The sequence below is a fragment of the Helicoverpa zea genome, chromosome 2 (genome assembly GCF_022581195.2).
Source record: "Helicoverpa zea isolate HzStark_Cry1AcR chromosome 2, ilHelZeax1.1, whole genome shotgun sequence".
Classification (NCBI taxonomy): domain Eukaryota; kingdom Metazoa; phylum Arthropoda; class Insecta; order Lepidoptera; family Noctuidae; genus Helicoverpa; species Helicoverpa zea.
In genome coordinates, this window is record NC_061453.1 from 3,109,401 (window position 1) to 3,128,920 (window position 19,520).

The 19,520-nt window shown below is 36.9% G+C and overlaps 3 protein-coding genes across 3 annotated transcripts; all 3 read right to left on the bottom strand.

The window, feature by feature from the left end:
• Window positions 1-198: 198 nt before the first annotated feature.
• LOC124640388 (seminal metalloprotease 1-like) lies at window positions 199-3,568 on the bottom strand. Its single transcript, XM_047178146.1, has 6 exons — window positions 3,422-3,568; window positions 2,900-3,121; window positions 1,649-1,758; window positions 929-1,139; window positions 565-701; window positions 199-343 (listed from the first exon to the last, which is right to left on the bottom strand). The coding sequence occupies exons 1-6, from the start codon at window positions 3,537-3,539 to the stop codon at window positions 245-247; spliced, it is 897 nt and encodes a 298-aa protein (XP_047034102.1). The 5' UTR covers window positions 3,540-3,568; the 3' UTR covers window positions 199-244.
• Window positions 3,569-5,835: 2,267 nt separating this feature from the next.
• Window positions 5,836-11,961, bottom strand: LOC124641209 (high choriolytic enzyme 2-like). Its single transcript, XM_047179225.1, has 6 exons — window positions 11,810-11,961; window positions 9,876-10,085; window positions 9,258-9,367; window positions 8,028-8,238; window positions 7,194-7,330; window positions 5,836-6,130 (listed from the first exon to the last, which is right to left on the bottom strand). The coding sequence occupies exons 1-6, from the start codon at window positions 11,925-11,927 to the stop codon at window positions 5,876-5,878; spliced, it is 1,041 nt and encodes a 346-aa protein (XP_047035181.1). The 5' UTR covers window positions 11,928-11,961; the 3' UTR covers window positions 5,836-5,875.
• A 1,291-nt stretch (window positions 11,962-13,252) lies between these two features.
• LOC124643086 (low choriolytic enzyme-like) lies at window positions 13,253-18,923 on the bottom strand. Its single transcript, XM_047181934.1, has 6 exons — window positions 18,774-18,923; window positions 18,342-18,557; window positions 15,564-15,673; window positions 14,740-14,950; window positions 14,014-14,150; window positions 13,253-13,601 (listed from the first exon to the last, which is right to left on the bottom strand). Exons 1-6 carry the CDS (start codon window positions 18,919-18,921, stop codon window positions 13,329-13,331), a joined length of 1,095 nt encoding a protein of 364 aa, XP_047037890.1. The 5' UTR covers window positions 18,922-18,923; the 3' UTR covers window positions 13,253-13,328.
• Window positions 18,924-19,520: the final 597 nt, after the last annotated feature.

Sequence of the window (19,520 nt, forward strand, 5' to 3'; positions counted from 1 at the left end):
TTCAAAATATTAATCAATGGTGGACTGTTTTAAATAACAAAAGAGTATTAAAAAAAAAAAAAAAACATTTTATTAAAAACGTAAAAACTGGTTAAGTATATTAAGGGTAAGTTGCACGATTTAACGATAACCAAATCATAACCATCAACTGAAATGTTTCCGTTATCGATTTAGTTAGATAAATGGTGTAACTCAGCGTTTAAGTTAAGATTATATTAGTTAAATTAGTCCGTTGTCTTGAAGTTCAGTCCCATGCGCCTGGGCAGTTGTAATATCTGTTGATGCGAAGCCAGTCCTTGTCAGTGATGTACTGTCGTTGACCCATGTCGTTCATAACGCTCCTCTGTAGGAAAGAAATAAAATAATGCAGTAATTCAGTAAAAACACATACACTTCAGTAGGTTTGGCTAGGATTATTAAAAAGGTCATGAAAAGAAAAAGAACACAAATATCCGCTTTTAGAATCTTCTCTTTTTTGGAGATAAAGTTATCAAAACCAAGTAAGTACAGAACGGTGCTGTAAGTATAGAAAAAAAACTAGTTGATAATTTTTTGAATACGAACCTCCCTTGGCACAATTGTAGGTGCACCGTTAGCCGTGAACGAGTAAGCTCCGTAGTGCATACAGCTCACGTAGTCGTAATCAACGCCCAAGTTATCCACTCTCGATTGGCCGTACAAATCGAAATTGTGTTCACTTCCTAAAAAGTAATAGAAATAGCATCATAGATGTGTATAGATGGAAAAGTAAAAAAAAAAGTAGATGGAAAGGTAATAAATATGTTTTTGTTTTTTCAATATGACATCAATCATGATAAAAAAACCTGTGGAATAAGCAATGTTCTAGAAAGATCTTCTAAGTTAAGGCTTGGGCAACAATAATTTTGTTAGAAAGTGAGTGTACGCCACAAGTAAATGCTGAACCTACCTGGTGTAATGTTCTGTTCATTGATCTGAACGTAATCATTCCTGTTGTAAGTGGTGTGCATATGCAAGAAGCCGAGGATGTGCATGAATTCGTGCACGATGGTCGCGTGTCTGAAGCAGCCGACGCCCACAGACTCGCGTGCAAGGTTCATCTGGTGAGCTCCTCGAGATGGCCTGTAGCCTACGTTTGCGTAGCAGCCGCTTGGTTCACCCTGGAAGAATTATGATGATATAGGTCGTGATAAACTTAATGACAGGTATAAACCGCAAGACACTGACTACGAAACCATTTTTAGTTATCAGCGGCCGACGGAAATCGACAAGAGTTAGGAGTATGGGCAACTTAGAATTTATGCATCATAAAGTTGTGGAATAACAAGGTACATATACCAAAAGTGATAAATGTTACGTTAACACCAATCAAACAGAGTGCAACAGAAGAGATTCGAATATCTAACGATGAAAGGTCAGATTCAATTAGTCCATCTTTTGTCATTCAATAATCTAATCCTTTTATGTGGTTTTTATTACTAGGATTGCATTAAACCTTATTTAATTCCAACTGATTCACTATCAACGTATCGTTAAATACATTAATCCTGTTTATATATTACTTAAGCTTGTATTTCATATTTGTGGATTTATGTCATTTCGTTTGGCTTACTTTTAATTCCTATTATCTCTAGCACTTGTGTATTCACTTACTATGATTTGTACTTACGGTAATTTTAGCGTAGACGGTGTCCGATGCAGTTTTATATCGGAATTTCACGCAAGTGTGTGCTTCAATGTCCCTAGCGGCATCCCAAATTGCTGCTTTCTGTGCATCATCTGCGAATTTCAATTTTAAGGTAAGTTTTTGCCTAATCAACAAACCGAGTTTCGAAGGGCACGATTAACTGTAGGTCCCGACTATCACTTGAACAATTTTGTCAGTCATTACTGGCTGTCAAATGTAAGTCCGGCGACCAGTCTTACCTAGGGTTATTGGGTTGCTCGTATAACTGGGTTGGGTAGGTCAGATAAGCAGTGGCTTCGTATAACATTGGTACTCAGCTTCATCCGGTTAGACTGGAAGCCGACCCAACGTAGTTGTGAAAAGGCTAGGCAGATGATGATGATCTTTGCCTAATCATGCATAGAATATCATCTGATCTCATAAATATGATAAAATGATCAATAGATTTACGGATAAAGGACGTTTTAATACCCGATAGCGAGATAGACTTGTCTAACAATGCATTTTATTTTAGGTATTTTTGATTCTCCTATTGAGTGCATTTTATCTAGCATATCATCTTCGATTGTATTTGTAGTTATAAATATATAGGTACGATTTTATCTCTATACTTTCTTTTGTTTATGAATTTAATATTGTCTGATCCTCGTTGATTCCTTTTGATAATCTTTTGACAATATGAATCAGTGACCTATTTATTGTGGTTACAACGACCTTTTGTTTTTATTTTTGATCTTGAACGAGTTTATTATGGAGGACTTGTGTTTTCGATGTATTGTTTGGTATTCTAATAAATAACCTTCCAATCTAATTGGGTTAAAGCTAGTTATTTCAATATCTTTGTCTATTTTATGACCCCGCTAGGATCATAAACTAAACACTCAACTATGACTAATTTAACTTGAAAAGGTAATAAACTATTTTGCAAGTTAGTCATGCATTCAAATCTAATGAAATTATGATGAAATTTTACTAACAATACCCAATAATTTTATTTCATTGCCCCAAAAAGACAGACACGACCAATATTAAGAAATTGCCAATACGGTGCCGTTTATTTCAAACGTTTTTTTATTTGTCGTAATTTATTTGGATTTAGGATACGGTGAAGAAGAACAAAGTGAGCAAACATGGACTTAAAATCTGAATCAGGCGTTGTGATAACCACTCAAACTTTCTCTTTACAAAAGAGGCTATTGCCCTACAGTAGAACACTAAAAAGGTTTTACTCACCGAACCATCCATCAGCAAATTCAAAAATGACCGTATTATCAGGCCAGCTAGTGATCGAAGAGGAACTATAGGCAGCCCTTCCAACTGCATACTCTTGCAGCATGACCTCATAGTCTTGCTCATCCAGGACTATATCTCCTTGGTACTTGCCGCTCAGTTCTTCATCATTTACGTTGGGTAGAGCCTTCTTTCTTGCTAGGAATTGCTCGCGATTTCCGTTACCTGTTCAATAAAATTACAAATCTTTTGAGAAAGTTAGTTATTTTTGTGAGTTACTTGGAAGTCTTGAAATTAGCCTGTAAGTTCTGGGTTATGAGATAAACAGTTTACAGGTGTCCGTATAATTTAATGAAAGGTCCTTAAAAAAATATGTATTTTGATCTGTATCTTTCAGTACAAGATGGAAATTCTTAATCCAAAAAAATATTTGCGTGTTTCTTTGTTTCATTTTTTTAGAATTGTAAGACAGTTCAGTTCAAAAATATTAAATAGTTAAAAACAAAAAAAAACATTTTGACTTACCTTTCCGAATCCCTTCCAGAAACTGCCTGAAATCTTCAATGTCCTTTCTGGTCCTTACAACGGCTGGACTGGCGGCAACCAGTCCTACCGCGACAAAAAACAATAACAATCGCAACATACTATGTGTAATGTTCCCGATACTATTGTACACAAACCTCCAGAAATACTAGCCTTATATTGAAACAATTATCTCCCTCTATATAGATAACATCTAGATTTTATCAGTTTACAACTCAAATATTGTTTGGTGACTCCGATTTTGAGGTGCAATAAAATCTATTATTTTTCGTGTTTATGGCGTTATTTTTATCTGCAACTGACTGGTTCATTAACCGAAATAATATTATTAAGAAACCATTTCATCGATAAATATTATTTTGGGTACTAAATATAATATTTATCTTACCTTTGACCCGGAAGCATAAATTTTTGTTTTGTAATGATGTCGTGTCCGAGACCGGAATAGTTGGAGTTCAGTTAAAGGTACATTGAGCAATAGTCGGTTAGAAACTCAACATTATGAAGATGATGAATGGGGCAATCTACTACCGAACTTTATCAACTAGTTAACCAACCGATTAATAATAACTTTCTCATGTAAATCGACAGGCTTTTAAAATATACAGAAGTATTATAATTAACAATCATTTATTTCAGAAAAAATAATATTTCCTATTCTTCTGACTTGAAGAAATATTTCCTTGATTTTGAGAATCTGTACCTTTTTGTTCATCTTTATTCGTTTAGGTATGTACATAATTTTGATCAAATCCCGAAAAACAAGTATTCAGATAATTTCACAGAAACCTGAACTAGTCACCAAATTATCTCGGCTTATTACGTTTCTGTTTATTTTTAGTCACTGGGAAATATAATGAAAACAATGCCTGTTGCCGTCGGCGTGCCAGCCGTACTTGAACCAAATGGTTTGGCACGCGACGATGGCAAGAGACCAGACGGCATGTCGCTATTTCCGTGGAAGATGGGTAGGACTTTAGTGTGGGACGCGACCTGCGTCGACACTCTTGCGCCATCCCATCTTCCTAGAACTGCGTGTTGTGTCGGCTCCGCCGCTTCACAAGCAGAAGACCTCAAACGGCGCAAATATAGTAGCCTTATCGGGAATTACATGTTTGAGCCGTTTGGGGTTGAAACTCTCGGGCCGTGGGGTCCGAGTGCTCACGCGCTTGCAAAGGAAATTTCTAAGCGCCTTGTTGACACTTCTCGTGACCCAAGGGCTGGCTTTTATTTCGCACAGAGGTTGAGCATTGCCATCCAACGTGGCAATGCTGCCAGCCTTCTGGGTACATTACCCGGTGACAGCGATGAGGAGCAATTTTTTGATGCTATGTATTAGTTTTAAGTTGTATATATAAGTTTATTTTTAATTTTTAAAATTAATGTAAATATTATGTAAATATTTGAATTAAATTCGTGCGAATATGAAAAATGAAAACAATAATGTTTGTTATTTTAGTAAATATTTATTTATAAATGTAGGTCATAGATTCTAAGATTATAATATCTAGATTGAGATTTAATGATTGATACAAATCTTTGCAATGCTTTATCGTGTCAACAGATATTAGATATTCTTTTTTTCAGCGGCTTCCCCGGTACCCGAGGGAATTACTCCGTGCGCCTGGATATAATTATAAAGTGGCCTAAAGAGAAACGACAGAATTTTCTAAATTCATCTAGTAGTCCCTGAGATTAGTGCGTTCAAACAAACCAATAGTCGCTTTGGTTACAACCAGTATGTATTGTAGTACACTACAATACATAATTTAACGATAGTTTACTTGACATAATTGGAATAGTTTGGAATTCATCATTATCTTCTTGCGTTTCAGGCTGTAAAAACGTATACCCTAATTTATCTCAATGATGACATATCATCCAGGAAAATGTCAGAATGCCTTCGACAGTCATCGTTACAACAACTATTCTCTTACATTGTAAATGACGAAAGTTTTTCCCGGAATCGACTATTTTGTACAGTTGTACAATAAATGTTATAACACAGATAAAGCCCTTGCTTTCAAAAATAGTTTTTAGGGCTGCCCGAATATTTATTCCTGCATTCCTGTACCGACTTTTTTAAAATTCACTATTAATCACTTTGTTTTTTAAATACCTTGTAGATTAGAATCTTTAGTGTTATTGATTTCATTAAACATATGTATATCGTTATGTATGTGTATTTTTGCCTAACTAACTTATGTGAGATGCATTGTATAGAGCTTTTTAACAAAACACCTTGATAAGATTGCTTTAAAATGTATTTGAAAATATAATGCGGTATGTAGTTTCATTTTGACACCTCACAAAACGAACACATACAGTCACAGCAGCATTAAACAAGAAATATATCTGATCAACAAAGATTTTCAGTAAATAAATGAAATACAAGGTTTTATGGAAAAATCAGTCTATTTATCGGTAGATCATAGTTTATTGGGCGATTTCAACGACGTTTACACTCTCAGGTATGATGTCTTCTTGAGGCAATTCCTCAACGGCTTCTTGTGGCAAGTCCTCAAGTGCAGCGTCCTCTTCAACCTTGTATTCATGCTCATAGGTTCCCTGGGAGAGTTCCTCAGCATTGATGGGAGTGCTCCAGGCTCCAGGACAGTTGTAGTGCCTGTTGGCCCTCAGCCAGTCCCAGCCGGTCACGAATTGCTGTTGACCCATGAGACCGTTGTCGTTCTGGAATAGACAAAAAAGGTAAATAAGATTTTTCTCACTATAAGAGAAAAATGTTTCTTCATTCTGCAACCTACAATTTTAGTAGTCTTACTAAAGGAAATCATCTCAGGTTGAGCAACTGGATCTTTTTGTTACAAAGGCAATAACTTTCATGTTATTCCTTGAAACTTGTGGTCTTGTTTACGAAAAGTTGCAAAGAGAAGTTGGGATAACAATATGATCTAAGTTCTATAACAGATCAATGTTTAATGTAGAACCTTTTTTACTGGACATAAGCTTTTCTGGCCCTTTTGTAGCCCTTCTGAGCCAGAAAAAGGGACTTTTTGTACCCTTTTTTTTTTTTAACGACGTCAAAAATCATCAAATGACCCCTTCCGCTGTGGGTTAGCAGCGGAGAGGGAGTGTCAGACTCTTACTGACTAAAAACCGTCGTGTTTCGTCATGGGCCTTTTATGTACCAGGGCCGCGGTATCTCTTTCGAAAAACCCGCAGCCCTTGGCCTTGCCCTGGCCCTGCTGGGCCCCGCTGGGGTTGCTGACATCTCTTTGAGGAGCGCGTGGAACAACGCGCGCCGTCGACACGGGTCTGTCGTCTAAGCAGACAGAGGGACGATGAGCCACCCGAACTCACCGCCCACAGACCCACGCCTACGGTGGCCGGGAGTCATCTCGCGACACCCGGCCTCATGGTGTCTACCTGGTCCAGCGCGGCGGCCGGGATGAGAGGTGCGAACTCTCTGGCGTTCCGCCTCCTCCTTCTCGAGCATGACCGCTTCGCAGAAGGAGGTGACGGCATCCCATTCCCTCTCGCCCCGGACCATGGCCTGAACCAGGGCCGGACGCGAGAGGTCGCTGCCGCCCAAAGCCACGACGAGGACCCGGCGGTGCCCTTCCCACGCAGGGCACTCCTGGACTGTGTGGTCCAGGCTGTCCGCACAGTGGTGACACCCGGGCGCCTCCTCACGACCGATTCGGTGCAGGTACCTCCCGAAACAGACTTTCAAGGCGCATTTGAAGTCTGTAGAACCTAGATCTCAAAAGTAGGCTTTAATAATGATACTTACGTAGATAGGCAGCATGGTAGGTTGTCCGTTGATGCTGAAACCGTATCTACCGTAGTGCATGTTGCTGGCATACTCGTAGGGCAGGCCCATGTTGTGAACGATGTTGGTTCCGTACTTCTCGAAGTTGTGTTCCATACCTGGCATAGAGAAATTAGGTTAAACATACTTTTTGATGAATTTTCTACACCTTAAAAATCTAATTCATTAAGTGTATTATTGGTCTCAATGAAGTTTGAATTACTTTATTATGAATGAGAAATTATTGGAAATAAAACTGTCATCACGCAAATATGGCAAAGGTTATCAATTTACGATCGAAAATACCAAAACTTATCAGTTATCTAAATTATTTTATTAGTTTAATCTATCTTAATCCGTATAGCATAATTCTATAAACTTTTGTTGTCTGCGGCTTTCTTTCAAAGTCTTTGATGTTTGAAATCGTTGCCAATTCAGGAAAGTACATTGTACTTAATCATTTTATAGGGTCGTCACCGCGCCAATTCGTCAGTGGTCATAAAAGGTTGATTCATAAATCAGCCCATTTCCGTAATGTTTCGTGACTGCTGATAAACAAATACATGAGTTTAGTGCAATGTCGTCTATAAAATAGTAGATTTACAGCAGAGACAGAAAGGTTCACTACCATCGGAAAAGTAAAGGAGTTTTATTTTGTGTTCCTGTGTCATAGGCGACTGTTCCATGTATGATCTAGTCAGTATCTGACACATTAGTAATTCATTATGCATCATAACCATTATTTCGTCTGTTATACTTTAAGACCGCAATTGTCTAAAATAAAGGAACAACTAAATAAAAAAGAAACATATTCACCTGGCCAAACATTCTGCCACAAAATGCGGACATAGTCGTCCCTATTGTAAGTGGACTGCATATGCATGAAGCCGACAACATGAAGCCATTCGTGGATGATGACGGTATGGGTGAAGCAGCCCTGGCCGGGGTTGGCACGAGCCAAGTTCAAGGTATGGACGCCCATGCTCGCCCAGTAGCCCACGTTGGCGTAGCAGCCGTCGGATCTGCCCTGCAATTGATAGAAAAAGGCTTAAAAAATGTGGCCAACATTTTAGGAGCGGAATTGACACAAAATCTGTGCTTTCATTCTTTTTGAGAGGCTTGTATCTCGAGTTGGAAGTGATATTCGAGCACTACGATTACGATCATGATAAATAGGTACCTAGTCCTTTTTTGAATAGCCTTTTCCTGTGGATGACAATATGCTATCCATCCGTTGTTTTTCAACTGGAGATTAATGGCAATCCATTAATGTTTATGAATGGTAAAATGTATTACATCGACCTCTTTCTTCATTTCTTTATGACAATGCTGACTGCTTTGTGTCGTGGTGATTAGGCAAAAATAAAAAAAAAATCATGACCGTTCTAGAATTTGCTAAATTTCAATAAGTACGTCAGTTTTGGATTTTATTGCGTTTGATCATTATGATAAAGACAATAAATAATTAAATAATAATTTATTGTCTTTATGTTCATATCTTAGGCACCCACACAACTCGGGTCAGTATGTACCAAGATTAACCACGTTACTTGATCGTTTGATAAATTCTGTTTATCATATTGTATCTAATCGTTTGCTAGCAAATAATCATAAACCTTCAAATTAAGATAATAAAGCAAATAAATTCTTTAGTTCAAATGAAACGTCATTATTATATTCACCAGTTTCTAGGTAATAAGGCACCTCGCAATCCATTCATTTTTTTTTTTACGAAAGTTACTCCCCTTTTGATTTTACGAGGATTATAATAATTACACTTTTCGGGCTTGAAACTACTTATCTACTGAAAAAAACGTAAAATGAACTCTGGATGTAGATATTAAGTAGGTATATTTCAAAACTGATTCTATTGTAAAAAGCCGATTGCTTTTTGTTTTCTTATACACTGTGGCTGAAGACCATGGCATAGAAAACAAAATGACGAGTGGAGATGTCATAAGGTAAAATCTCCTAAGAAAATAGCGTGACCAAAATGCTCCAAAGTGTTCGAAGAACGTCAATGAATATAATATTATTAATACTTACGGTGATCAGGACATATACATTCTCCCACCATTCCCTGCGGCGGAACCTCACGCAAGTCCTCGCTGAGATCTCCCTCATGGCAGCGTAGATGGCGTTAATTTGTGCGTTTGCTGAAAAATTACAAAAGAATTTTGTTAAGAAAAGTTTCTCTATCGCATCGTATTAACATAATTTACCTACACTTCGTGTATGACACAAAGTCTTAGATCGAGAGCCACTGACTGCCAGACCTTCGTTATTTTATAAAGGCTGAAACTTTGTGTGTGCATCTACCTTACAGCAGGTAGGAACGATAGACTACGGTTGCTTTGGAAGATTTTTAAAATTAACCTAACCTATCCCAACTTATAACTTTTTACTGTCTTAGTTTATATTTAAAATGACATCAATAAAGACCACGTTTACGTTTTCTATGACTGCTTAAGTTGTTTATATTGTTAGCGACATTAACGTTTTATCTGTATAATCTCACTTTGAAAAACTTCAATTTGAGACAGATTCATGGTAGTGCAAGTTTTAACCTTAGTGGTTTTTGGTTGTATTGTCAATGTGATAAATTAAAAAAATGCATATAAAACAGATAATAGAGTCGTAATGTTTGTAATACTAAAAACTTACTGAATTCATTGTTGAACTCGTAGACAATGGTATTGCCGGGCCACTTGGTGTTAGGCCAGATGTACGCGTTCCTGCCCTCAGCATACTGCTGCAGCATGAGCTCAGCCTGCTCATCATTGAGGAGGATGTCACCCTGGAACTTGCCGCTGTTCTCCCATACGGAAGCTTTGGGGTTGGCCAGCATACGGGACTCTATGCGGATTCCATCATCTGGAATTGAGAAAATTTTGTTCTATAGTTCTATCTACATTCTACCTACTATAGTTTTACCTACCAGCTGTTACATTCGCGTCTGTGAAAACTACTACCCGTACTCGGATAAAATATAGCCTACTATTGGGGTTACCCGCAATTTTTTTTCCTCTTCATTATGTTAGCATAGAAGTAAGTATTCATAGATTAGGAGACCATCAAAGCGGTAACACAATTTTCTAGGATAACTTTAGTCATTTAGGTAATGTATTTTTGTTTCGTTAAATACTAAGTAGATATATACGACTTTTTTTAATACACAAATACCCAATAACTTTATACAGACGGGATTAATGGCGCGTGCCTGAAAGACATGTGCCTAGTGCACAATTAATTAAGCACCTGCCAATCGTCTCGGATTATAATTTTGATTATTTTACGTCGCACGAAATTCTTATCTTCAAAGAGAAACCAATGCATATACAATGCATCACGTTTTTCATTATCAACATTAGGTAACTACTCTTGATTTTATTGTTTATCATTTTTAATATCATGATTAACTGCTCAAATCTGAGGAGGATTATGTGAAGTTAAATGAATATCTGTAGATAGGCAGAGGTCTCAAGATAATGGTTTTCAAAAATTATTGATAAGACCTTGATATGCATAGGTCCGTATGCAATTATTTTGAATTCTTCCGGATTTCTAAAAGTGTAACAGGGTTCTTGAAATCAAAATGTGATCAACAACTGAGCGGACGCAGTTTAGTTAAAACATTATGTACCAAGGACGTAAAAAATAGCAGTAGTAGTACTTAGTAACAATATAAGAAATATACGTTTCTAAGTTTATTTAGACACCGACACAGATATTTAATTATTAAGTAATTCAGCTCAATGCGCATCATCTAATTGCAAACATATACTTAAGTCAACAAAACATCGACATGCTAAATATGTCGACCTTAATTCTTATCTAGATTTATCTGAAGCGTTTTTTTACATATAAAATCCTCCAATCGCGTCTGTTCGTCTGTCAGTTTTAGCTATTCACACCTACAATATATTGTAAAGCTGAACAGTTTGTTTGCTTGCACACGCTCTCAGGAACTATGAGTCCTATTCGAAAAAAACGTTCATTGAAAGATAGCTCATTTAAATGCATTTACTGAGGAAAGTTTTAGGCTACTTTTTATCTCGGTACATGAACCTACAAACTTTTTGTCGGCCGATAGTTTTTTTGGGTTCATAACTCAGTATAGAGATGAATTTTTAGCCGGTATCAGACCGACTGAAAACTTCGATTGGAATCATCGACGGCTCCTAAGTATACTGAGTCAACTAACAAATTTTGCGAATTGCACTTTTTTGTGTATTAACACAAATAGCAATAACAATATTGTAAATACACAAAAAAATGCAATTCGCAAAATTTGTTAGTTGACTCAGTATACTTAGGAGCCGTCGCAATATTTTCTTTAAAATATTTTTGTTGAACACCATTGGGTTAATTGCCAGCCGACTGTTTAGTCTGCAGTGCGCTAAGTTCCCACGGGATTTATTAGGACTACAACGAATATATTTTTACAATGAGATTTGGATATACTTTGTCAATCAGTTTTATTTGCTTTAAATCGATTCTCTTTGATAGTCGTCCACTTTTAATACCTGTTGAACGGCAAAACCGCGAAATTAACAAAACTCGTAGGGCATGAACAGAAATTAAGAATGACCACAAACCTCGTCTGCTCCTTTCCAGGAAAGCCCTGAAGGATTCGATCTGATCCCTGGACCTGCTGACAGGAGGACCAGCCAGGGCACACCCTACCACTGACAACAGCACTATAGTAGACCACATTTTGGAATTTCCACATACCACACAAATCTGTTTTATATACGAAAATTACTATCTCAATAATTACCTAATTACCGATACTAGGAGATAATTTTGATAATTACAATTAATACATTGGGTTTTTGGTAGATAAGTTGTTTTGTTGATTATTAAGGGTTAAAGAGTATTTCCCAGGGTTATATGCACTTGAGCAGATAAAGGATTGTTTTTCACTAGGCTATCATTGAAGCCATGGAAATCATAGGAGTATGCAGCAATTTTAGCCTCAGGTTAGATATAGGTACATAGCAGATCATCCTATTAGCACAGCTATTAGGGGAATTGCATAGCTTATGCCACCGTTTATTGTCTTTGGTGTAAACCGTCATCTCGAACAAAGTTTGATGTTCTATATGCAGTACTAAACCTGGTATTTTTTAATGCCGAGTTTTTTAATAAGGTGGCTTATGATTTAACCAAGTAACAACGACGAACTTTTCCCTCATCAACTATTTTACACATTTTTTGGATAACCGTTAGATGGGCTAGGATAGCCAGTTTTAAGGATCTGACTGACTTCTGAACACTATTAAACTATTACAAATATTCACTATTTTTGATGCTCCTGACCATATCCCATTTTTATTTGCTGTCGGCGCAGCATGTTTTCTTCATCCATACTCTTCCGTCTGCCGTCATCTCACAAGTAATATTCTTTCTAGCTATGTCGACTTTCAGACAATCCACTTCACCATCTTCTTCACAAGTTTCCATTCGGTTTCAGTTATGCATTTGTATTTTTTTTTTTGACACAGTTACTACATTAATTATATTATCCTCTGTGTCTATACATAGGTATCATATTTATTTCTCTCATATATTTTCGTCAACGCAATATTTTCACAATTGAAAAAAATCTAAAAGCCGATTAAGATACTTAGGTTTTCTCATAAAAGCTGATAAAATTTTACAAAATGCCGAGGAATTCGCTAAATTTATTTTATAGACTTAATCAAATAAATATGACTTGAAACTGTGTTGAGAATTACCTACAACTATGCATAATATAATAAGCAGAAGTTATCTAGTATGTGTATTTAATTCTTTGTTTTGATACAGATAAATGGCTGATTAATTTTGTGGTAATTAATTTAAAATTATATCTTAATCTTAATATCCTGTTTTTTTTTATATATTGCTGGATACTACCCTAATTAGATTCCGTTTAAAGAACAATCAAATGCCATTTAATCCATATATTTGGGTTAAGTTGAGCATTTCATAAGGCATAAATTTTCCGCTTAAGTTTAGAAGGAGACAAAAATCACAGACGTCCAATAATAAAGGAGTGCCATTTTTGTATAAATATATTTTCAACATTTTGCTTCATAATTTAGTCAGTGAATCAATTCCTACAGCCTGTTTTTATTGGTCCTGAGGCGCTTCCTCGACTACAGATACTTTTTCAGCTTCAAAATCTTGAGGCATATCAGCAGCGAGTACTTCTTCTTGAGGTAAATCTTCATCAACATCTCCTTGTGACATTTTCTCGAGTGCAGCATGATTTGCTCTTCCCTGTGAGAGTTCATCAGCATATACGGGAGTTTCCCAGGCCCAGGGACAGTTGTAGTGCCTGTTAACTCTCAGCCAGTCCCACTCCGTCACGTAATCTACCTGACCCATGAGGCCGTCGTCATTCTAGAAGATTAGAAAGATCTAGAATTATTTGAGCACAGTCAACAAAGTACCGGTATGTAATTTATGTACATATTTATCCTCATCCCACTCATTCCAGTTACGTGGATGACACGGCACTCGTCGGAAAGAATGGTCAGTTGGTATACTTTTTATCACGTTGCTTCCATGCTTCAAACAGCTTGCTTTATGTAACTGTGACAGAATAGGCCAGACGATAAGCTCTTGAAGATCGGCACCGGCTACCAGCTTATAGCTTTCTTTCAGTACATGACGACGACGCGTCGACGGTTGCAGTTACCTCTGCCGTTGGGAATATGCCGTTCGTGTGTAAGAGCTCTTAGCTAGTATCATAAATTATATTGCCATAATAAAGTACACAGTCTGTGGTTAGTATAAAATTAACATAACTTACATAGATAGGCAACATTGTAGGTCTTCCGTTGGCGGTGAAGCCGTATCTATCATAGTGCATGGTGCTAGCGTACTCATAGGGCACTTCCATGTTATTTACCATGTCGGTGTCGAACTTTTCGTAATTGTAATCACCACCTGCAAGAGATCAGCATAGGTTATTTATTTATATTTATTTATTTGATTTTATAGAAAGTAGTAACGATATAGGTATAGTAACGATTTTGTGCAAAGGAACAATAGAGTCAAAAACTGGTCACTATATTTTTTTAAAGGTTAACTACTTATCAATTGAATCATGATTTACCTGGCAAAATTAAACAGATACTTTTAATTCTGTAATGGCTGTAATCTATACAACGTTTCTATGAACTGATGGCATTTTCTAACTTTGTGAATGGTTGACGTATGGCATACCTATAATCATAGAATACTACAAGTCTTAGTGCCCATGGGTTTAAATTATAGTTAGTTTCATTGTTGTTCAAGATAGATTATTTGCCGTTGCTTCTTTAGACATTTGAAATCAGAGCAAAACTAAACGATTGAAACGCAGCCGAGAAAATGTCATACAGTTAGGAACATTCATTTTCTGCAGTATATTTTGTTTTCATCATACACCACCATGATGTTTTCCCAAGATTTTGGCCTAAGTTTACCTAGTCATAAAATATTGGGAAAGATATTTTTTTTTGCAATCAAGTTAAGAACATCAATTTTCAATCACCTTCTACCATGTTCTCCCACAGTATATGAACGTAGTCGTCCCTATCGTGGGTAGAATGCAAGTGTAAGAAGCCGATGATATGGAGCCACTCGTGAATGATGATGGCGTTGATGAAGCAGCCCTCGCCAGGGTTGGCTTTGCCAATGTTCATGGTGTGCATGCCCATGTCCTCATGGTAACCCGCGGTGGCGTAGCAGCCGTCAGGTCTGCCCTGAAGATGATAAAAGAAGTAAAAATTAAAGAAAAAGAAGTAACTGTTTAATACAAAACGTCCCCCGACACGACAAAATTAAGTTTAGTCTGACATGCTTTAGTTGGTACTTACGTAGTGTTAAAAGTTATTTTTTGCTTTTATAGGGTTCAGCGTTTTTAACCTTTTGTCATAATAATTGCGTATTTTTTTTATTGGTCGGGGGATTTTTAAATTTATAATTTAATTTTTAGTATTTGATGTCATAGCGGCAACAGAAATACATCATCTCTGAAAATTTTAACAGTGTAGCTATCACGGTTCATAAGACATATAGAGACAGACAGACGGAAAGCGAAGTCTTAGTGAGAGGTCTCTTTGGGTACATAGCAAAATCGCTTTTTCAGTCCCTATATCCCTATGTCCCTTTGTATGCTTAAATATTCAAAACTACGCAACCGATTTTCATGCGGTTTTTTAAATAGTTAGAGTGACAAAAGAGGAAGGTTTATATGTATAATAACATACATTAAATTTATCTGTCCTTATAATTACATAGCACTTAATTGGTGGAAATACTCGTACTGTATCCCGTGCGAAACCAGGGAGGATCGCTAGTAATAAATAAACTTACAGTCACTAGAACGTAGTTGCGGTCGAAACGCGTTTTGCGTCGGAATCGAATGCAGGTATGCTCCTCGATCTCTGCCATCGAGGCGCGAATGGCTTGTACTTGGGCTTGAGCTGAAATAAAGCAGAAAACTATGGTTAGCAAAGTAGTGTATCCACTATAAGTCTGTCTTCAATAGATTTTCAACCTTATCACAATAGTGGAAGGTTAATGTTCAAATGGTTAAAGGACGATGGGCGTTTTGTCTCGACCTTCTCTCGTCTCCATCATCAGGTCAGCTCCAAATCTTCACCGTTGCATAGTGTTATCAGAGGTACACCTCATTTTTAAGTTTTTAACCTATGCATGCCTACAATTTTCGAAAGTTTCCCTCGATTTCTCAGGGTTTTCATGATCAGATCCTGACCTGATGGTTATGGGACCACCTGTGAGGTATACACTATCAAACAAAAAAAGAATTTTCCAAATCGGGCCAGGCGTCTTCGAGTCTTCGATGAACATATACAAAACAAAACAAAGATCCCGACGAATGAGAACCTCCTCCTTTTTGGGAAGTCGGTTAAAAAGAGGAATGCACTTTCTATAATTCTTTACGAAAAACTTGCTGTCGATTTTGAAAAAGCATATCCTGATCAAGACAACCACTGTTCCGGTTTTTATTCAGTGTATTTTTCAGATTTTTTATTGTAGGTTTAGAATGTATAGACCCGGTACGGAATGTATTAGTTGGAACACCTCAAAATCTCAAAATTCTGCTCGGATATGTGACATTGGCAAACTAGTACTATACTCCCGTATGTAGTCCAGTTAAATACTATTGCAAGCCTGGAGCCCTAGATACAAAGAAGGCGATAATTTTTCATAATGGATACCATGTTCTTTTACAAAGACGGACGTCGTCGTCACTATTCTTAAATAAAGTAATTTTTGATAACAATAATATTTAACTATGAAATGATCTTCTGATGGAAAATCAGTTGTAAACTATTCTTAATCAGACATATTTTTCTTTATGTTTTGTTAATAATATGTTTCTTTTTCTTATCGTGTGTTGTATTATTAACATCCACCATATTAGCAGCCAGCATCAGTCTTGTATAAAGGTTGAAAAGTCAGGAGACGATGTTAACATGGTACATATTACGACTCAATCTTGCTCCTCAAGAGGTGCTGAGATAATGATGAATTTCTTCTTAAAAAAAGATGAATAGAAATGTTTTGAACTTTTATCAAATCAGATGACGATTGTGTTTCCGTAGTATGACTCCATAGACTATTACAACAACCTTTAGATTATAATAAGTGTATCTCAAACAACGTAAGATGTCTATGAACTGAGTTTAAAATTATCACACTGACGACAAATCCCTCTTAATGAATTTGCATATATGGATGACATACTTGTTTCTATGTCGATTCAATTTTGTTCGTTACTCGGATCGGACAGCTAATTGAGGCAAGCCCCATAGTTTTTATTATTCTTCACGTAAATACCTTTCTAATGATATATCATACGTTACTGTTGGAGCGGGTACCAAATCCCATACAAAGTGCCCATTGTCCGGCAGATTCGGGTGGGTTGACCTGCTGTGTACTTACTGCATATCTAGACACACGGCAGTGTGTCCGCCAAGTTCGAGCAAAAAAAGCGACACACCGGCCGTGGGTTATATTACACGAACCATTTCGGGCCAAATTCGACCCCCCTGTAACTCAAAATCTATTTTATTTACGCATATCAAATTTCCAGTATCTATAGAGACCCCCTCACTTATCTAAAATACAAAATTTCATTAATATACCTATAGGTCTTGAGATATTGACGTCAGAAAATCGCTATTTTTACTATACACTCACTGACTGACTGACTGACTCACTCATCAAAAACCTAGACCACTTCCAATGGTCGTATTGACTTGAAATTTGGCATGGAGGTAGGTCTTTATGTCAAGGTAAAGGGAAAAATCTGAAAATGGCCAAGTGTGAGTCGGTTTCAAAATAATGAAGGTGTCTTATACCCGGTGTAAATTTATACCCCTAAGGAACTAAAACGAACTAAATTTATCTATATTTATATAATATAACTTCGAATGGTCGTACCGATCTGAAATTCGTTACAAAGGTTTTTATTTAGTCAAAGTAAAGTAAAAATCTGAAAACGGCCAAGTGTGAATCACTTTCGAAAATAACGAATGTGTAACTTTGATCCACGAACATAATATATATGATAACTTGTCATGTCAGTCAGTTGGTAAATCTAGTCCATTTAGTTAATCTAGTTCATTTCTTTGTAAGAAACATAGTGCATATTAAAAAATCTGAAAGATAGTATAAATGAGACATTTCTTTAACTAACTTCATCATAAGAAAAACATAAAATAAACAACCTTACAAAAATAAATGAAATCCCACCCAAAACAAAAATGTGAAAGACTGCCAAGTTCGATAATATGGGAATGCTTCGCCTATAAAAGAAGTGAGATCTGAATAAGTACCAAGTTCCATACACATACCTCAGTTAAAAATAGTTACTTTTTAATGATGTTACTTGGCAAGTTTTCATACACCTTGTTATAAACCTACTAAACGCAATGAATCGAGTATTTAATTTTCTATTAAAACTTGCCAAGTAATCATCATTAAAAAGTAACTATTTTTAACTGAGGTATGTGTATGGAACTTGGTACTTATTCAGATCTCACTTCTTTTATAGGCGAAGCATTCCCATATTATCGAACTTGGCAGTCTTTCACATTTTTGTTTTGGGTGGGTAATACTTACTGAACTCATTGTTGATCTCATAGACAACGGTATTGCGGGGCCACTTGGTGTTAGGCCACATGAAGGCGTTCCTGGCTCCAACTCCAGCATACTGCTGGATCAGAACTTCAGCTTGCTTATCAGTGAGGAGGATGTCACCCTGGAACTTGCCGCTGTTCTCCCACGCGGAGGCTTTAGGGTTGAGGAGCATACGGGATTCAAGGCGAAGTCCATCATCTGGAAGGTTTTATGAAAAAGTTATATCTTGTACTTCTAGCTCAATGGCTATAAATGAAGGAAAGGAAACTACTCACTTATCTCGTAAACAAAATAGATCAGCATCCAGTTTTTTGTTGAGGTTAAGGCAATATCACTAAGGAATATGCTCATGTCTAACAGGGGATCACTTTGACCAAACAAGGGAATGACTGAGCACTCTGAATAATTACAAACCTGTCCTGCTCCTCTCCAGATAAGCCCTGAACCCCTCAATGTCCTTCCTGGACCTGGTGACAGGAGGACCAGCCACCGCACACCCAACCAGCGACAGCACCACTATAGCGGACCACATCTTAATTATTGAATGAATTATGCCTATCATCGTCGGTTTATTTATAATGCTTTTATCTTATAATTAACTTAATATCGGATACTCAGATCTTCACTAGATAACGAGTTAAAAAATAATGGTGATAGTTTAAGGAAGGAAGAGCTCGTATTATTCTTAGGATTCCAAGAAATGATTCCAATTAATGACTAAAATTACAAATTCTAATGTGCGAATGTTTATTTATTGCGATTTGGTATGAACTGAAAAAAAAATCTTTTAATCATCCGAATTGAGAACTTGAGGAGGATCTGGAACTGTCTTCCCAAAATGGAAGGTTTTTGCGAGTCAGTTCAAAATGGGACGTCAATCAGAGGGACATCACTACGGAGGAAGTAAAAATGAGATCACCAGCTTTCAGATTCCATTCTACTTTGTGACCTGGGTTTGAAATTTTCTAGTAGCTAGAAAACTTCGAGCTAGAAAATTTCAAACCCAGGTCCTAGAATCCAGTCAAATCTAATTTGAGACCCCCTGCACAGTTATCGCGGTTTGCAACCACTAGACTACCAGGAAGTTTAAAACCATTTTACATAACAATAATCTTTTTACGCGACAGATGTTGTTTATTGGTTACGTAGGTGTATCAGTCA